The sequence below is a fragment of the Rhipicephalus sanguineus genome, chromosome 1 (genome assembly GCF_013339695.2).
Source record: "Rhipicephalus sanguineus isolate Rsan-2018 chromosome 1, BIME_Rsan_1.4, whole genome shotgun sequence".
Taxonomy (NCBI): domain Eukaryota; kingdom Metazoa; phylum Arthropoda; class Arachnida; order Ixodida; family Ixodidae; genus Rhipicephalus; species Rhipicephalus sanguineus.
In genome coordinates this window covers 201,329,148-201,348,283 of record NC_051176.1, presented here as the reverse complement: position 1 = coordinate 201,348,283, position 19,136 = coordinate 201,329,148, and the positions used below count along the sequence as shown (strand labels likewise).

The window sequence follows — 19,136 nt, the reverse complement described above, 5'->3', positions numbered from 1 at the left end:
TAGTGAACCATTACAGAATAGCCCTCCTGGTAGTATTCAAGTGAATACAGTAAGCCAGCAGGAAGAGGTATTCCGTATGAGTCCACTATGTGCACTATCAGTTTCTGCATGTGATCCCACAATGATTTGACAGAATTCAAGAGCCAGTGGTGATGAATGGCTCCGGTCCGCTGCCTCTCTAGCTCTATCATATTAACAGATGCTGAAACGGACAGTCCCCACAGTGGACTTCTACAAAACTCCCCATCCCACTCGTCCTACCACCTCCCCCCCAGGATGAATGCCACATTCTCTCTTTCATGAATAAAGTACAATTGAAGTGAACATGTTTCAGTAAATATGAAAGAGCTACACTTATAGCTCATTCCAACTTATAACAATTACAGGGTGGCACCCGCCGGATTAACTTTTTTTTGTTTTATTTCTTTTATTATTACGCTATGCACTGCTAATGACAACAGGCAAAAATGTTTGTCTTGCCATGGCCGATTATCGGAATCAGCAATCACTGTCAGCAGTAATGCTGACGGCACAGCAGCCATGGCCCAAACTCGGCCCTTTCGTGATATAAATGGAAGTGTCTCCTAGCAATGGGGGTTGAGGCATCCTGAACCTTAGCAGGATAATGATATCAAAGACAACATTACGCATAGCATATATCATGGCAGCTGTTGAAAAATTGAAACATGCACAAACAAACTAATTACACAACCTAGAGAAAGCTCATAAAAGAAACATAGTGACATGAAAGGAATCTTAGTACATAATATGCATTTTTCTTTGGCTCAAAAGAAAAGGAGACAAAAGGGCTACAATTATGATACATAGGTGTGCCATGTTTTGTGCTACTGGACCACCATGCAAAGAGGGGTGAAGATACCTTGAAGGCCATATGGAGCAAAAACACGACGCTCTGTAAGAACAGAGAGATGCAGGGGCTTCCGGAACAGAAGCTCACGAACAACCCCATCGCCACCAGTGAACTTTCCCTGACCTCCTGTGCCTGGGTTCAGGTGATACCGTTGCAGAATCACAGGGTACCTGCAATATCGAAATGATTAGGGTAATTAGCAGGGAACAACTTAGGGCATTCATCAGCAAGCAGCAAGCACTAGCAGATTAATAGGAATGTGGATGAATGAAAAACATGTCCTTTAGCCTCCTTTTCATGGGCTTTAAAACCTTCACCTCCATTTAATTAAAGCAATAAGATAGCATGTTACCTCCTTGTGAATTTGCAAGCAGTATGTTGACTGCCACATAAACATCTTTTATAAAGAACAGAATGTACAGCTCAAATGCCATAATGTAAGAATGCAGCAAAACAAGTGGCAATACTAATGACACGTCTAACACTAAACTAAGAACACAATGCCATACTGTCACTAAATACACAGCTTCTGTGTGAATTTTAGGGGATTGCAAATATTCAAAATAGTGAATACAACTCAAATAAGTTTTGACATCTGAACATGATCAAAAACTACACAGATTTGCAAGTTTAGACTGTCAATGTCCCGTGCCTATTCAGAACAAGCTGAACATTTAGGAATACAATTGCAAACAGTATAATTTAACAAAACACATTGCAAAGCTAGTTGGTGATACATTCTTATTTAAAATACTGTAGCGCTACATTCAACGAGGACAAGAAGAGAAGTACATGACAGGACAGGCGTTGACTCCAACTATTTTTATTGAAGTAACACGCATTGCATTTGATAGCAAAAGAAGGCAACGGACACATTCGCAATCATAAGGGAACAGTAGATTAAGGTGTGCTCCTAAGTAGAAGTAAACACAGACTAGCTCGCGAACTATCGGAAGCATTTTTTATCACACGAACAGGCGACACATGTGTCAGCTCCACATCTGTATCCTTGCGTGCCAGTGAATACTATAATACTATACTATACAAAAGGTGATAGTTTCGCACAAAGCCCACCCTAATCTACTGTTCCCTTATGATTGCACACACGTCTGTTGCCTTCTTTTGCTATGAAATGCAATGCATGTTATTTCAATAAAAATAGTTGGAGTCAGCGCCCGTCCTGTCATGTAATTCTCTGTCTTGCTCTCGTCGAATGTAGCACTACAATATTTTAAATAAGAATGCAAACAGTAAATGTAATTGTTTTAGCAAACCTTTTTCGAAAGAAGATTAGTGGCTTCAGGCACTGTTTGCTTTCATTTTCATCTGTGTAGAAGAAGTAATGGTTTGTGCATGCGTACGTGCATGTATGTGTTTGTATGGAGGGGGGGGGGGCCTGTGCATGTGTGCATTACCTACGAATGTTCACTATACTTTGTGCAACCTTGCACACTAACTGTGCCATGGTAAATGGGGGCGTTCATGGGTTAGGACACATGATGGCAAATGCACTTTTGCAAAGCAGGGCACAATGGCACATGCCACAGATAATGAACTGAGCAGGCTCTCAACCTCACTGCCTAACCATGACCAGGATGAAGACTGCACTTGTGCCAAGTCTACTCTGGCCCTTATATTGTAGAACCTGAGCATAGGCATGTGCACAAGAGTGTGGAGGGTGGGCGGGGAGGTAATTCTCCCTAATCATCAAAGGGGGGTGCCAAGTCTGCTCCATGCCTTTACTCAGTCAGACCTGCCCAGCCATTAGTTAATGTGCGGGGATATGGCCATGCAGGTATTTGATGACAATGGCAGCAGAGGACCACTCCTGATGCATTCTAAGAACTGTTTGCTCGTCGCCTTTACCCCTAGGAAGCCAGGGACCAAAGACAGGCTGTTGTGAGAAGCATCGTTTCATTTACATTCGTGCATCCATTGCCAAGCTTGCTTTCTTTCAGACTTGACAAATGGGGGGTGGGGGGCAGGGGGTTGCCTGCTGCAGATATAAAATTTTTTTTTGTGGTATTGTGCAATGCTCTCCTGTGGCAGTTATAGTTACAGCTGCATTTATATGCTCAATGCTTCGTACAGAGCTATACAGAACTTTTAACACCTCAGATATCAGTAAATATAATTAGATATAATTAAATAAATTTTAATAGTTAATATAACAAGTAATTGTAACTTACTTTGAAATTTATGTTACAATCGTGAATATAAAAGCTCATTTTAAAGAAGCAAGAACCTCCTCTAAATGATTAATATGACACTTTCTAATTTCAGAATAAACATTTACACAATGGTTTGCACAATAAGTGGAAACGCACACATATTTACTTAGCAACAGTACTTTTTGAAGCTATTTTTTCCCTCACAAGTATCTCTAATCCCACACATTGGCACTCACTCATGCTTCTACTTGCACCCACACATACTTGCCAACACTCAGTTGCATTCACAATCAATAGCACTCACTAATGCTAACACTCACATCCTCTCACACTCATCAGTGTCTAATCATGTTTGTACTTACATCCACCTACACTCTCCGTAAGTCACTCACATACATACTCTACATGCACTCACTTGCACATACTTGTCAGCACACACTTGCATTCATGCTCACTTTCATTCACACTTTGTGCTACCTGCTACAGCTAATACTTCCATCATACTCACATCTAAACACAAATTTGGTCATTCACTTGCATACATCTCACATATCAGAAATCCGAGTGGAGCAATTATGAGTTAGCGTACTCATTCTTTACAATACAGTATAAACCTTTAAATTTTCTTTGCCGACACATCCTTCTAGTTATAGCTAAAATTTGGCACCATCATAACACGCTTACCAAACGTGCACTAAGTTGTATACTAGAAGCACTGTGAAAAATGCATTACAGGCATTCCACTGCATATGCAACATAAAATATTTCTTATGAACATTTGTAAATACATAAATTGCTACATACATGCTTTGTTTTACCCTTGCTTTAGCTTTGTTGTGATCATTCAATCTCCTTGCTAGCCATAGAGTAACTAGGCTATCTAACAAAGAAGAAAAGGAAAAAATAAAAACCTGCGTTCCAAGATTTCTGGGTCTGTAATTCTAGTATTGGTCATGTGAGTGTGAATGCCGCTGCGACCATGCCAGTGAGGGCCCTGGAAAATAAGACAAAGATTTGCAGCTTTCAACAAGTACTAGTACTGCATTTAGCAAGCAGCTCAATAGACAAGAGCCAGAATAGATAACTATGGCTGGTATCATTTATGCGCTAAGTAAAACCACCTGTGGTGATTAAGAGATTCCAAATGCTTTCAGTTCTATATTCAAACACTCAAATGACTATTTCTTCAAAACTATGCACAGAAAATGACTTCATTTCAAAATTTGTGTTGTAGCCATAAAACGGCCATGGTAGTACAAATATGAAAAAATAAATGCAGTAAGATCAGTGCTTTCGAAGCTTAAGTAGTATGTAAAAATAAGTGCAGTACTTTTTTATACTCCCCCTAACATTGTTTTAAAACAAGACCTAATATGATGAAGTTGTGTAATGTACCGCTGCAACAAAACCAGGACAAATGTTAAAACACAAGGTGAACTCACAGCTCCAGCACCTCCACCAATGGTTTCATAATAGCCAAGAGTTTCATCTCCAAATGTTATGTTGTTCATGCAACCCTGGAAATAAGTGAGAAAACAAGTTCTGTTATGTACACAAGGGTCTAATATTTTAATTTCTTATTTCTAACACTGTTATACAGACAACTTGGTGTTAGATGATAAGCTCTAGCCTAACAGTGGCCCTGCTCCCCATAAACTGCACATGTGATAATGACACATACATGTATAAAATATTTTAAACAATATTTAGGTTTACTTTACACAATTAGCATTTACATAATGTAACCAATGAATACAGCGCCTATTGCTATAAAAGCTATTCAGGGCAAAACTATGCCCCGCACCTCAAGAAACACAACCCTAAGCAAGAATGTCCCTTGCTAGCTTCTCCAAACCTCGTTGACTTCTTCTCATCACATTTAGTAGTCTCGTGCCAATCATTCCATAAGCTACCAGTCTTTTAAGTACATGGTGCGGTCATAGAGTTATATTAACTCTATGGGTATTGCCATGTACAGTTCGGCGTTGCATTGCATGCTTTGCTTGCCAGTTGCATGGCGGCTTTTACGAACACAGGATGCGTTGTTCGTCTCCAGAGGATGTTGAACTTGTGGCATTCAATTTATATTTAAACATTTACAAGCTTTATAAAATATTTACATTGCCTAACTCAAATGCAACTAAAAAAGAAGTTATAAATGTCACAAAGGGAACACTGGAACAACAGAAAAGCAATGCCTGCTTTGAACAGGTTCAGTTTCATTTTATTTTATGGGACAAGTCAGGAGATATCACTTCGCTTCAAAAGTTATGACTCAGCTCCCCCCCCCCCAAAAAAAAAAAACTCAATATGTGATGACATTCTCAAAAACAAGTGCATTATGACACCTCCTGAACTAGAGATTGTCTGTTTTGGCACTCCTCCATAAGGGGCACCAAGGTGTCAATAGCTGTAAAGCTAAGACCCATCAGTATGTCTGGTGGCTAGGTATTGCTGCTGCTATCACTGAGCTGGTTTTGAAGTGCAAATGATGCAGTGCACAGTGAGCTAACTCTGCAGAACCTCTAATACCTCTAATCTCTACTCCACTACCTGAAATTCCATGGAAAGTCTTGGGTAGGGAGCTTTTCCACTGGAACAAACAGACCTTTTTAATCATCATCGACAACTATTCAAGATACCCTGAAGTAGTGACCTTAAGACACACTACTGCGAGCATTGTCGCAGAGGTGCTCAAAAGTTTGTTTTCTTGCCATGACATTCCTAAGATGTTCAGATTCAACAACGGTCTGCCCTTTTCCTCACATGAGATAGCCGCTTCTGCATGGTCCTATGGCTTTAATTTCCTTACAAGTAGCCCTCACTACTCTCAAGCAGAGAAAATGGTACAAAAAGTCAAGAAAATTTTTGCAAAAGCCACTGACCCCTATCTCGCTCTCATCAATCATAAAGAAGCACCGGGTGTCAGTGGACATCGTTCTGCTCAGCCTTTCACGGGAAGGCAATAGTAGTGGGCAAGGCTACCAAAGTGAGGAGAGTTGCTTCAGCCTGCGTGGCTAGTCCTAGATCGCGCAGCTATGGAAGACGCCCTCTATTGGATGCGAGGCCCACCACTGAAGATGCAGGCGCTGCAATCGCTGCGACGTGCAGGGTTGGATCACGTGATCTCACCTCGCTCTGGCGAAGGGAAGCGGACGGTTGAATGCGTTGTTTTTAACTGCAAGTTTGTGGTGTTTTCCTTTTTGAAAAGCATTGTTTTGCTCTCACTTCATGTGTGCGGACCCCTGGAGGCTACACAATCCGGAAGAGTGCAGTAAAAATTATCGGCAGCATGGTACTTTCTGCTCCGTGCCGCAGTGCGCTACGTACGTGAAGGAGCCAGGCGTGAGCTTTCACTTTTACCCATACCCTGCTTTGGAAGAGCATGATGCCGCTGTCACCTGTCTTTCTTTGATTGCTATTCCAAGCCCATGGGGTTAAAATGGACACCGACCACGAATGTTCACATAAAAGCAAGATGTTTCGGCTCCCTCACGGGAGCCTTGTTCACAACGAAAAATGAATGCGCAAACAGTCCAGTTATGTATGTTTTAAAATATGACGTAGGCAACGTGCGTACATGTGTGGGAAGTTCCCTTCATTACGTTTAAGCGTGTGCACCATTGTCTGGATTGTCAGAGATTTAAGATAAAGCCGAGAAGTCCAGGTCTTTTCTCTTTCCGTTAATTTCGCCTTATCCCAGCTGCGTCTGCGTGTTCGCCCAGAGCGTTCGATGAAACCTTCTTTCTTACATCATACATGTGCTGCTTGAGTCTTGGCTCAAAGTTAAACGTCTCGCCGACGTAACTTCCACCACAGTCTGCACCAGCCACCCCCATGTACATTTGAACTGTTGTCATGTCTTTTCCCGACCACAGGGATTTCCATTCGACTCTCGAGTTCTGCCCATGGGGTTGCTTGCCTTGTAGAATTACGCCTGTAGAATGAGCTCATAGCAAGTGTCCCTTGTTCTCCTCTATATTATTTTACGCTACAGGCAAAAATGTGGCCACCTTCAAACACTGATTCACCTTCTAACAGCAGCCACAATGTGTCATATTGCTTATCAATGAAGAACCTGTAAATGCTGGAGGCTGGTATTTGCACTGAAACATGAAATTGTCATTTAGACAATGGTAAGCCGCACCTTACAGCATGCTCATTCAAGTGTGCAAAGTAATATGGCCAGCTGGTACGCATTTGCTATTGCAATCAAGCCCGATTGAGACCATACTTTTCGATCGCGATTGGCCCGTTTGTAGGAGCTGCAGAAATAGTCAATCGTCGAAAATTTTCATCCTAGTGTGGCTCGATTGGCGATCGAAAGTGCACCGTGTGAAAACCGTAGAAAATTCGTGCGATAAGAAACAACAGATATATATTAAGTAAGTTCGAGCCACAGTGAAACTTGTGCTCGTGTGATGTTAGCTAGCTACAACTCTGAATGAGGCACGCACGTGCATATGGCTCTCTTGTGTTTGCCTCCAATCACGAGAAAGGTTGCGGCTGCATGCAGTTCTAAGCATGTTGGATTGCTTCCCGTAAAGTGGAGAAACCGCTTGCGTCGTGCTCCACAGGGCTATGTGTGCTAAACAGGAATGCAAATTTGCACGTGCTAATCGTGTCAACCACGGCCCGTTTTGAGATGCAAACCTACAATGAATGAAGTTGCACAGGTGCATGCATTCCTTGTAGCAAAAATATGTTTATTTGCCGCAAGCACGCGCTAAAGCCCATTTGATGCTGAATTCAATTTGACACAAAATGGTTCGTTACCTTTTACAAAAGCAGTGCGCTCAGCCCCCGAGGCTTCTATATCTGGGCCATAGCAGACGACGCCGGCATTCAGGGCGCTGTCTGAGGCATTGTGAGGAACGTAACATTTTTTCGGAGCAGTTATTTAGCATTTCGTACAGTTAGTGATGAAGACGCAGCAGTACTTTACTGATTTCGCTGAAGTGCAGTACAATAATAATAACAATAAAGGGAACGCGAAAGCGGCTATGGGCTGTGCAGGAGAGGGCTGGCGAAGCAATCCAACCTTGCATGTTACAGGGATGCTTCCGCATGGCGGCACCACGCATCTCGCGCCCAACAAAAAGTGCCCAGAAAAGAATTTCAATGACCACCACTGTGCTCAACAGTTGCAACATCTAGAAGCAGGGAAACGAGCTTGGATAGATCCTGATCATCTAAGGGCCACAATATTAAGCCGAGCTCAATGTCCAGGGTGGTACGTCATGGAGATGGAGGAAGGCACAGTGCTCCACCATAAATGCTGTCATTTTGTGCTATTCTACAGCGCCAAACTTTTGGGTTCAACTAAATCCCTAGCCATGCAGGAAACCGGACATGCACTTTGTCACCAAACAGCCCATCTACCAGACTGTCTGATATGATATGATATGAATGGGATAATGACTGTAGTGGTTTGAATAAGAACTGGTCGCTGGGTTGTGCCACCTACTCGGATGAACTTGTAGTCTGTGTGGTGTCCACTTGAATCTGAATGGTGAGAGATGTCCTGGTTGTTACTAGTGTGCTTCAGTACGTGACTTGCTGGTGGTGCCATCTTCCCCCCCAGAACTTGTATGAGTTAACAAAGAGTGAATCTTCGTTCTAGTTTTAAACAAGTTGGTCTATAAACCCTGATCAGCCGTGCTACCTGTACCTTGTAGGACAGAGGTTGATGAGATACCAACCTTGCCCAAATGTGCTTTCAAAAGAGGGGGAGAAATGTGGGCTTGATGTGCAGTTCTGTTATCAATCCAAGGTGACATTTACTAACAAGCAACAAAAGGAATAAATGATGGGAAAAAGCAAACTTTACTTGCCTGTGATGCAGCACATGTGTTGAAGGCATGAAAAACAACATCTACAACTCTTTGTGAAGTCAGCACATTGCCTCCAACAACTGCTGCATCTGCCGAAGGGTTGAGTAGTGAATTTCGTGGCAGAACCACTTTTACAGGTGCCAGGCAGCCCTGCACATCAAAACTGTGGTTAATACACCTAGGTACTTCCAAAGGAAAAGAACACAGTAATTGAATGGCACCAAGCATTTAAGTGGTGTGATAAAGGTAACAACTCTCCAAAGAGACTCTCAATCCAAGTCTCGCCAAGAAATACTCCCCTTCCCCTCCCGGCTTGTCTTGACATGGAAATCATCGCACTAACAGGCATATCAAAGACTGTCATGAAGAGTTAAGGCTGAGAACATCACATACAGGCTTAGAGTAAGCTTCTTTTTTTTTTTCTTATTTAAAAAAAGGAAAGCTTACTCTGAGGCTTATTTTTGATGGCAATACTGTCAATACATATCACAATTGCAAAAGGTTATTCAACATATACCATATTTTCCAGTGTATAACATGCATCTATTTTCCGACATTTTCGCTGGTGCATCTTATACAACGGTGCGTCTTATATACGCAAAAAGTCATGCGATTCTGCAAGACCAATATGCCCATATTTCATTTGCGAGTACAATAAACTGAGCATGAGAGCATTTGTAAAAAGATTTCTGATCTTGTTACAACAATGAAGCGGGTGTGGTCTTAGATGTCAGCTACTTGCTATTCAAGCAGTGTGGTGACCACGGAGATTACGGCAACAATAAAAGCCACCACCATCACACACTCTCTTGTACTGTTTGAACTGGTTGCTTTAAACGAAGCATTAAGCCTATGGAACTGAGGCAATAAATAGAAAGGGGCACCACAATGTTTCATTGTAACATTGTAGCGCCTACAATACCAATTACAAAAACGAAAGTACCACTCCATTATCATCACCATCAGTTTTCGTGTGAGACGTCGCTGCAATCCAGAAGTAGTCACAGCTTCCAGCTACCGGTGACCATTTACGTTTTATATGCATGTGTGTAGGTGTTAACCATGCAGATCATTGTTTATGTGTCACCACCAAGCCTCATAATACCGTGGAGGCAACGACAACGGTGTGCTTCAATGTGCTTACAACGCTGCATAAAAGAGTTACTCAGAAGCCGACAATGGCAACCCAGTGATGCTGCCAACCAAGGCGGAAGAACTTTTGACAATACACCGGCGGATGTGGCTTCGAATCCAGCGGAATAAATATTGGTTTTCTGCGCTGTGCCTCAGGACAGCATTATTTACAAGTTTCACACTGCTGCTTACAGATATTCAGTGTCGTGCATGACTACGCATCTCGCAATGAATGTACTCTGCGTGTGTCGTTGTGTTTTATGTTCAGAGTTAGAAATATATGAATCTTATACAGAGTTGCGTCTTATATATAATTTTTTTCCCCACGAAATTCGTAAAAATTACGGGATTTTATATAAAGGTGCAAGTTATACACTGGAAAATACAGTATTCAATATTTCCCACATTCACACACCTCTAACATATTAGTACAGGCACAAAACTTACAGACACGCAATAATATTAGATTTCATTTCCAAAAAAGCAAATATTAAGCACAATTTATCAGCCTAATAAGAACAAGGCAGACTAATCTATGTAGAAGCGAGAAAGACAAACCTGATTAAGTGGCAAGTCGTGTCCTACCATGCAGCGAAGGCAATACAATATTGCAGAAAGGGTTACTGCACGTGGGGCATTCAGGTTGCCATGCACTTCACGTCCTGTCCCGGAAAAGTCAAACACCGCCGTTCCCTGCAACAACAGTAATAGTAATAATAGTGATGATGGTGGATGGTGGTGAAACCAGTGAAAAACATGCCTATATTTACAATTTCTTCGTTTGAATGACAATTACTCCATTTTTTATGCATGCATGTCAGCAGCTTTGCCAGCTCAATATCAGTTTAGTAAGTATTCAAGATTACTTAAAAATTTTCTAAGGTCAAGTTATTTTAATTGTTAAATTAAGCAAACATTTTGGACTGTCAGCACGCCACCATCCAGAGAATTCATTCTCCAAAACCCATGCCACTGTTGCATGAGTCCTTGCCACCACTGCTTCCATTAGCATAATAGTGCCTGAACGTGATCTAGTTTATAAGAATCCGTTTGTGAAAAACAGCGCAAAATAAATACAGAGAAGGAAGGACACAGAACAAGTGCTGTCGGCTAACTACTTGGTTTATTGTGCTCATACACATATATACCTTTGAAGTGTGGCACACTAAGAGGGAGAAATTTTTAAGAAGCCCCAGCCACGCATCCATCAAGTCACTAGTAAGGAAAGCGGTAAAAGCTTATAATACTAATGATGAAGATAAATACACTCCTTGGCATTGGGGACTATCGAAGGTGTGCTAACACATGCACCACCTTTACATATCATAGAAAAAGCTTCGAAAACCTCTTGTGCTATTTCGTCTGTGTACCATTGCAGTACAGTAAAAGCTCGTTAATTCGGATATCACAGGACCGGAAAAAATGAACGAATTGGCAGAGTGCCGAATTATTGAAAGCACCAAGAAAACAATAAACAAGTGCCTGTTACATCAATAAAATTGCATTTTCTTAACGAATGCGTAAATCCTGTACTTATTTTGCATACGAGCAGTGTAAAAGTAGCAGTTTTTGTCATCCTCAGACTTTGTTCACAATGCGACCACGACATGTAACCACATACTGTGTGGCAAACTTTTTTAACAAAACCACGTGTTTTCTTTTTTTTGTGTGTGTGTGCCTTTATTCGTGCGGTTTCCTCGGGTTTTTTTCGGTCCTCATCGTATCCACTGCTGTCAGAGCGCATGTGCATGTTCACATACATAAGCCGGGTCTTTCGACAATAAATCACCAGTTGCAGTACAGCGCTTGTGTTTGCGTCTTTTTATGTGTACGTATTTGTTGCCCTTTTGTGCGCTGCCTATTCGAAAATTATGGCTCACCAACTAGCCCATCAGTACATTTTAAGCACGGCATCAGATTCGCGTGTTTAATTAGCCCAAAGCGTCCTCTGCATTGCTCCCTTATTGCGTACCACCGCCACCACCACCAAGCGTACGTTACTAGCTTTTTCATAGGTAAAATGGCCAGGAACAGATAGTTCATCCATCGCAATGTAGCAAGCGAGTTTTATGCCAGAATGCAGACCACAGCTGAAAGCTGTTCATCTTCAACAGCTTCAGCCATGACGGAATTTTATGACATTGTGCGCATTGCATAAAGTTGAGACGAAGCTGCTGAGTGCTGGATCCGCATGTGGATGAAACTGCGGTCACTAACTGATAAAGACAGAGCGATGCGGACAGCGCCACTTTGTTTCGGTTGTCTGCGAACGCCGTTTTCGCTCTTTGGCGTTGCACATTTGCGACAGTTCGCGCTCAGCGCACTCCGAGGATTATCCGAATTAACCGGGTTGCGACTAAATATGACCAAATTAACAAGAGTTTGACGCCATTAAACAATGCATATGCTGGCCGGGACCAGCGAATGCATTGTATCCAATTTTCCAAATTAACAAGGGTCGAATTAACAAGCTTTTACTGTATCCGTTTCTAACTAGAAACCAGAAGGCAGCCACACAGTGTGTAGTGTATGCATAGACTGCTCCTGCTTTGGCCTTCAAGTTGTTTGTGTGTTCACAGAAGAGGTAATGGCCCATTTGTCCAATATGTAAACGATCTGCCGCACAAGGTCGGGACCTCGTACATGACTTCACGTTTGCACGGAACATAGCTGGTGCCACGCTTAATAATAATAATATCTGGAGTTTAACGTCCCAAAACCACGATATGATTATGAGAGACGCCGTAGTGGAGGGCTCCGGAAATTTCGACCACCTGGGGTTCTTTAACGTGCACCTAAATCTAAGTACACGGGCCTCAAACATTTTCGCCTCCATCGAAAATGCAGCCGCCGCGGCCGGGATTCGATCCCGCGACCTTCGGGTTAGCAGTCGAGCGCCATAACTACTAGACCACCGTGGCGGGGCCTGGTGCCATGCTTCTTGACACAGCACCTGCTGACGGTATTGCTGTCATTTGCTTTCTTACGGCCTTCTTAGGATGGTGGGAGACATTGTGCACACAGGGGATAAATCAGGCCAGACACATTCTCTGGTAGTCCAAACTTCCTGCAATAAAGCAGCCATTAAAGAAGATGACAGAAGTTCAGAATAGCTGTTCTCTTTCAGCCACTAAACTTGAGTGCTATAGCTCCGTATGACCTGATGGTGGTAGCAGTGGCTCCTGCAGGAAGCTCGGTCTACCTGGGAACATATCAGGCCCAATCTTGACATTTCTAAGGTCTCACAGTTTACTAACCTTAATGGTAAAGCCATTGCCCCATTCACTCATCAGGGCAGGCACAGCCTTACGATCTGCCGCACAAGGTCGGGATCTCGTACATGACTTCACATTTGCACGGAACATAGCTGGTGCCATGCTTCTTGACACAGCACCTGCTGACGGTATTGCTGTCATTTGCTTTCTTACGGCCTTCTTAGGATGGTGGGAGACATTGTGCACACAGGGGATAAATCAGGCCAGACACATTCTCTGGTAGTCCAAACTTCCTGCAATAAAGCAGCCATTAAAGAAGATGACAGAAGTTCAGAATAGCTGTTCTCTTTCAGCCACTAAACTTGAGTGCTATAGCTCCGTATGACCTGATGGTGGTAGCAGTGGCTCCTGCAGGAAGCTCGATCTACCTGGGAACATATCAGGCCCAATCTTGACATTTCCAAGGTCTCACAGTTTACTAACCTTAATGGTAAAGCCATTGCCCCATTCACTTATCAGGGCAGGCACAGCCTTACTTACATTTTTCATTTATTATACTTCCTTATAATTACAGCACGCTAACGTTATAGCAAAGTTGAGAAGCCTGATTACACACAAAACATGGCTTGTAGAGAACAAGAAGTACTGGACGAGCTGAATCACTCAGCAAGATTACAACAGAGTGATGAATGGTATGTCTAACAGACAAAGAAGGTCCCATGCTATGGTATTTTGCTGCTGAGCATTTACAATAAAGTACCTCAAATTATGAAAATTAAACTTAATGTCATCAGAACCAGCACCTCTCATGATTCAAGAGTAGCTGTGGAATGAAAAACATTGAAGAGAGAAACTATCGTTCAAACACTAATTTTAGTATGTATATATGTGAAATATATTTAATTTTATGAACTAACCTCCTTCTCATTGAGTCTGACAGTGAGACAGATGCGTGAACCATCATCCATGCGGTCCCAGGCATGCAGCTCAGCTTTACCCAATTTGCTGATGGCCGAGTTAGCCACACGACGCAGCAGGTCTTTAATAGCCACTTCTGCATTGTCTTGCACATAGCCCATGTAGGCCTGCACTGCCTCCAGGCCATAATAGTCGATCAGCTCCTTCACAAGGGTGATGCCCTGCAGACAACCAACAAGCTATAGCTTTACAAGTCATGCACACGGCATAGTCATGGTTATAACAGAGTGCTTTATTTTATGCATGTATACATACACTTCTCTCTCTATTTCTGCCTGCCCTGCCCCACCCCGCCCTTTTATACAGAGTACTGACTGTCCATTTATGCAGAGTACCAGAGCACCATGCAAGCAGGGCCCGGCACCAGTCAGTGGGGATGGGGGGAGGGCACTGACAACAAGTGATATCCTTTGGGTGGGAGGGGGGGTCAAGGAGGCAGGAAATTTATGCGTTGTGTTTTGACTATTGCCATATTTGGATGGCCATTTTCGAGCACTCTGAAGCGCTCTGAAAACTGGCTGTGCATTAAGTTGGTAGAATTCGAGCGCTCTAACTACCTTCGATTGGTTCTTTCGAATCATCAGTTTCTGATTCAGAGCACTACCGACCGCTCTAACTTCGAAGTGAGAGTGTGGCGCGATCTGGCCGGGAAGGCGGGTCACATGACACTAAACGCCGCGGTTGACGGCAAGTGACAGGATGATAGCGCGAGCACGCATTTCGGAAGGGGACAGCATTGGACACGTAATACTTTGTGCACGTGTTGGAGTGCGTTTAAAGATTTCAAGATTTATTTCAAGAGTTGGCGTTTTTGAGCATTTGTGCGGTGAGTTCACACCTACTAAGCCATAACTGCATCATGTCAAGATGGAGGCGGTGACTGGAGGCAAAGGAAACGTCAGTGCTGTTGTTCAGCAGCTCGCAGGCGAATGCCTTGAAGCTAGCAGCTCGACTGACGACACCAGCTCAGACTGTCGATGCTTGTCGATGTAATGCACGAATGTTGACCAGGCGGCTTCTTGCGCTGGCTGCACGGTGGCACTACAGGAGCACTGCTGTGAGAACGCTGATGCATTTGGTTGGTACGATGCCTCTCGCACTCAGATTGCGGGCTGCCTTTGCATCTGCCGACTCCAAGCCAGAGCACCGGAGCAGCCAACCCAATACGCGATATGTTTGCTCTTGAGGGGGGGCGTAGGGGCAGACAAAAATTTTAGGGGTGTGGCCACCCACCATCCTCTGCCCCACTCTGGCACCACCCCTTCATTCAATTAATAAAGAGAAATGTCAATTCAAATAGCACAATTTTTTAAATTCAAATTGCATGTATTGTGACACATCACCAGCTTCAATTTCTTTTCACTTATATTTCTGAATACAGATAATTGATTAATTAGTCGATTAAAAGGTACAATGAATTGCATTACAATTTTTATTTGATGCCCAGCTCTAGTAATAACTGGTGAATTGCAGTCCATCATGAAACAGGGAAAGAAGAAACAAGAGGATAGACGAGTGCTTCCGCCCCTGTGTCTTTATGTGCCGCAATTCACCAATATATTGCACCAACAAACTCTCCACCGTCTGTGCAGTAGTCCTTAAATATATATACGTAGCACATTTTGGTCTACTGCATCAGGCTGTATATGATGATATGAACCAAAAGTGAAGGAGCAATCACTGACAAACACCTAGAAACCTAGATAGGCTTCACAATCACGACACCTTCAAACAAATGTATGAATCTATATATAGAATGAGAGCTACTGCAAAGCTGAATCATTGTCAATGAATCAAGAAAACAGCATTTGTGCAGAGATTGGTGAACATATTTGCTAAAAGCTTGTCCTTTTTTTTACAAATATGATTGAGAAATATATTCATGGGCTTTAATTGAACATAAAAGGCAGCAAACATGAAAAATAACTCACTGATCACATACCTTTTGGTTGGCTGCAATCTGTGCCTGTATGTCGGCCAAATTATCACGCAGGTTTCGCGTACCACTGCTATTGGGCAGCAAAGAAGGGGCATGAAGGGCTTTGGTCAAGGCTGCACGTACAGAAGAGGAACAAATCACCGACGATTACGATACTGCCTAATGCGAATTCTGAGCGCAGCTTCGTGTTGGGGCAAGGCCAACTGTTTTGGCTTTCCGCAAGGTATCGACTACGCCATAAATCATAATTTTTGTGAAGTAGGACAACACCCACTACGCCATCATTCGTCTTTCTAGGTATATGCAAGGTACCTGCTACACATCTATAAGGTATTACGTGCACACTGTTGATGCTGCACGTGGCTGATGACGAAGAATTATGGCTGAGCACTTTGCAGTGGGTGGGAAGCATTAAACCACACACTCATTGTGCAATTAGCATTGTGTGATGACTATTTGTTATTTTACTCTTCTGCCACGCTTATATTACATAGGTTAACGCGATTCCTTGCCCGACATGACGCCTGTATAAGGTCTTTTTGCAAATGAGTTTCAAGCAACAGCGTGATTCTGTGGTAGAATGCTCGAATGCCATGCAGAGGGCCTGGGTTCAAATACCATTCGATCTTGGCTATTTTTTTGTCATTTTATTTTTTCATACCTATCAGTTACTTTTTCATGTCTATCAGTTATGCCACCGACGGTGACGCCGCTTAACGCAGGAACGGGCGCCTAAGAGCTGCGCCCTAAAATGTGAATACGTGCAAAATAATTTGGCAGATTCATTGCATGACGCAAAAGCAGGCACGTCAACCATGACAATACTATGAAAGTTACTCTCAGCAAAAGACAGAGTGGTTGAACAAACGATGTATCAATGGGAGCCAACGTTGACCAGGAGAGTTATATACCTTAATGTAGACAAGCCCCTTGGCCAGAATGGTATCCCAGCCTGTCCCATTCCTTGCAATATTTATTTCTGTCTCCCCAGAAGATATACAATTCATGCTTGACAAAATGTGGACCTCTAACAGCGACGTGACACTATTACTGTAGTTTCTAAATTTCAATTTACACCTAACCCTTATGTCAATGGAGCAGGCAGAAATTTTTTTCGAGGAGGGGTGAGGGGCACCTCCTTGATCAGAGATTGGGTCTGGGCAGATAAGTGGGGTCGAGTGCCATCTTGTGCTCTGTATCCCACCATGGGGTAAAAAAAATTCGGGGGGTGGGGGGGGGGGGGGGAGCACGGGCCCGGTGTGCCCCCCCCCCCCTGGCTACGCCACTGCCTTATGTTCACCGAACGACATTAGCTTGTTTTAGCAGGTAGCACTTCATTGCCTTGGGACGAGAAAGATTCATTTACCTTCTTGTTGAAAGACACCAGCCTGGACAACTTTGAAAGAGACAAATGTGGCACCTTCTTCAAGAATGGTGTGTGAATTAGCTGGCATTGAGCCTGGTGCGATCCCTCCAATATCAGCATGGTGGCCACGGTTGGCAACAAAGAAAACAGGCCGTGGCTGATCCTTGTAGAAGACCTAGATGCCATAAGCATTTAAAGCAGTAAGGCTACATGCAGTAAAGGTGCTAAGAAGCACATTTAACACCTGTGAACTGCAAGAAGAGAAAAAACACTATTTCAGTAGTGCAAATTATGTCAGTGGTAAACAAACCCTAAAGAGAAATGGCCCCTATATCAAATCTATCAGGCTTCAGGCTGCTTTATATTTGCTTGAAGGCATAAACAGTTCTATTGTTATATGAGGGCAATTCCTTTTTATTGTTATTAATGTTACCATATTCATCTCTTACAGAGTTACTTTATGGTTACTGATTACATTATGTATGATCCTAGATTAGATTAGACATTGACTTGACCTTTCAAAGAGATATGTTGTCTTGTCACACAAGGTATGCATTCATAAGCTTCCGCTTCTCTGTGTTCCTTTGCCAATCTTGCCAAGTTTGTGGATTATATTTCTTTATGCTCTTAGTACATGGCTAAACAATTCAGAAAAGCTCCTATGTTTTCAACAAATGCTCATAGTGATAGCAATAGCTGAACACCTGCAGTAAACCAACATAAAACAGAAACCATATACACAGTAGAATCTCATTAAACAGAACCTGAAGGGACCAGGAAAATATGCACCATTTAACAGGAGCTCTACTAAATGTGTGATGAACAGCGGTGCAGAATTAAAGTACAAAATCAATCATATTAGATGCACTTCCATTTAAGCAGCAATTCTGTTTAGGAGATTTCTGTTTACCGAGAGTCTACTGCACTGGCCAAACTAATCATTCTGTACTTTCAGCCAAATGACTACAGTTACATTGTGCTTTTGAGTACTCTTCTAGTCAGCCCACAGTTGTCCAACATTAAAAAAATGTGTTAGAAGAAAAATTACCAACTTCTACAGAATATTCAAAACCTACAATAGGAAAGAAAATGGTGCTTGTAGCCTTAAATTTAATACAGAGTTGTGCTAGGGTTTAATCTGGAGTAAGAACTACAGGAATGAATTTATGTTTTTGCAGAGTATGCGGGAAGCAAATATCACAAAGAAGAATAAATCGAGAACACCGAAGTGCTTACTTATACCATGCAAGCAAATTCTGTTTACTTTGCATAAGGTAGATACACTATATTAAATATTAATCCCCACATTGTTAATGGTGGTTTGTTCAGCCTAATTTGGATATCATACAAAATAAAACATTAAGACATCACTATTAGGAAAGGGTGAAAAATGTGGTAGGTTCTTTCACTCTGTCACTGCTTTTTATGAAAAATACTGTTCAGATCGTCAAGCTCAGAAACTGCAGTAGCCAGAATTTGTTACGCACATTGAACCTGCTCAATGTTCACGAGCGCCAAGGAAGAGGAGAGTGTCTTTTCAGCACATTAAGGTAATGTACGCGTGAAAGAATGTCTCATTTAATTCCTTCTCCAGGCATTCTACTGGTTCAGGTGAGTTTATGCATTTT

General features: G+C 42.6%; 1 protein-coding gene across 2 annotated transcripts in view; it reads right to left on the bottom strand.

Annotated features, from left to right (window-relative positions):
* Positions 1-19,136, bottom strand: part of LOC119405450 (5-oxoprolinase) — a 98,446-nt gene that overhangs the window by 9,886 nt on the left and 69,424 nt on the right. For both annotated transcript variants that reach the window (XM_037672289.2, XM_037672296.2), the window contains 8 exons: positions 17,509-17,683; positions 16,146-16,255; positions 14,143-14,364; positions 10,569-10,703; positions 8,877-9,026; positions 4,485-4,559; positions 3,954-4,036; positions 881-1,041 (listed from right to left, as the gene is read on the bottom strand). In XM_037672289.2, the coding sequence (XP_037528217.1) occupies positions 881-1,041; positions 3,954-4,036; positions 4,485-4,559; positions 8,877-9,026; positions 10,569-10,703; positions 14,143-14,364; positions 16,146-16,255; positions 17,509-17,683 (1,111 nt within the window). The remainder of the gene's footprint in view (positions 1-880; positions 1,042-3,953; positions 4,037-4,484; positions 4,560-8,876; positions 9,027-10,568; positions 10,704-14,142; positions 14,365-16,145; positions 16,256-17,508; positions 17,684-19,136) is intronic.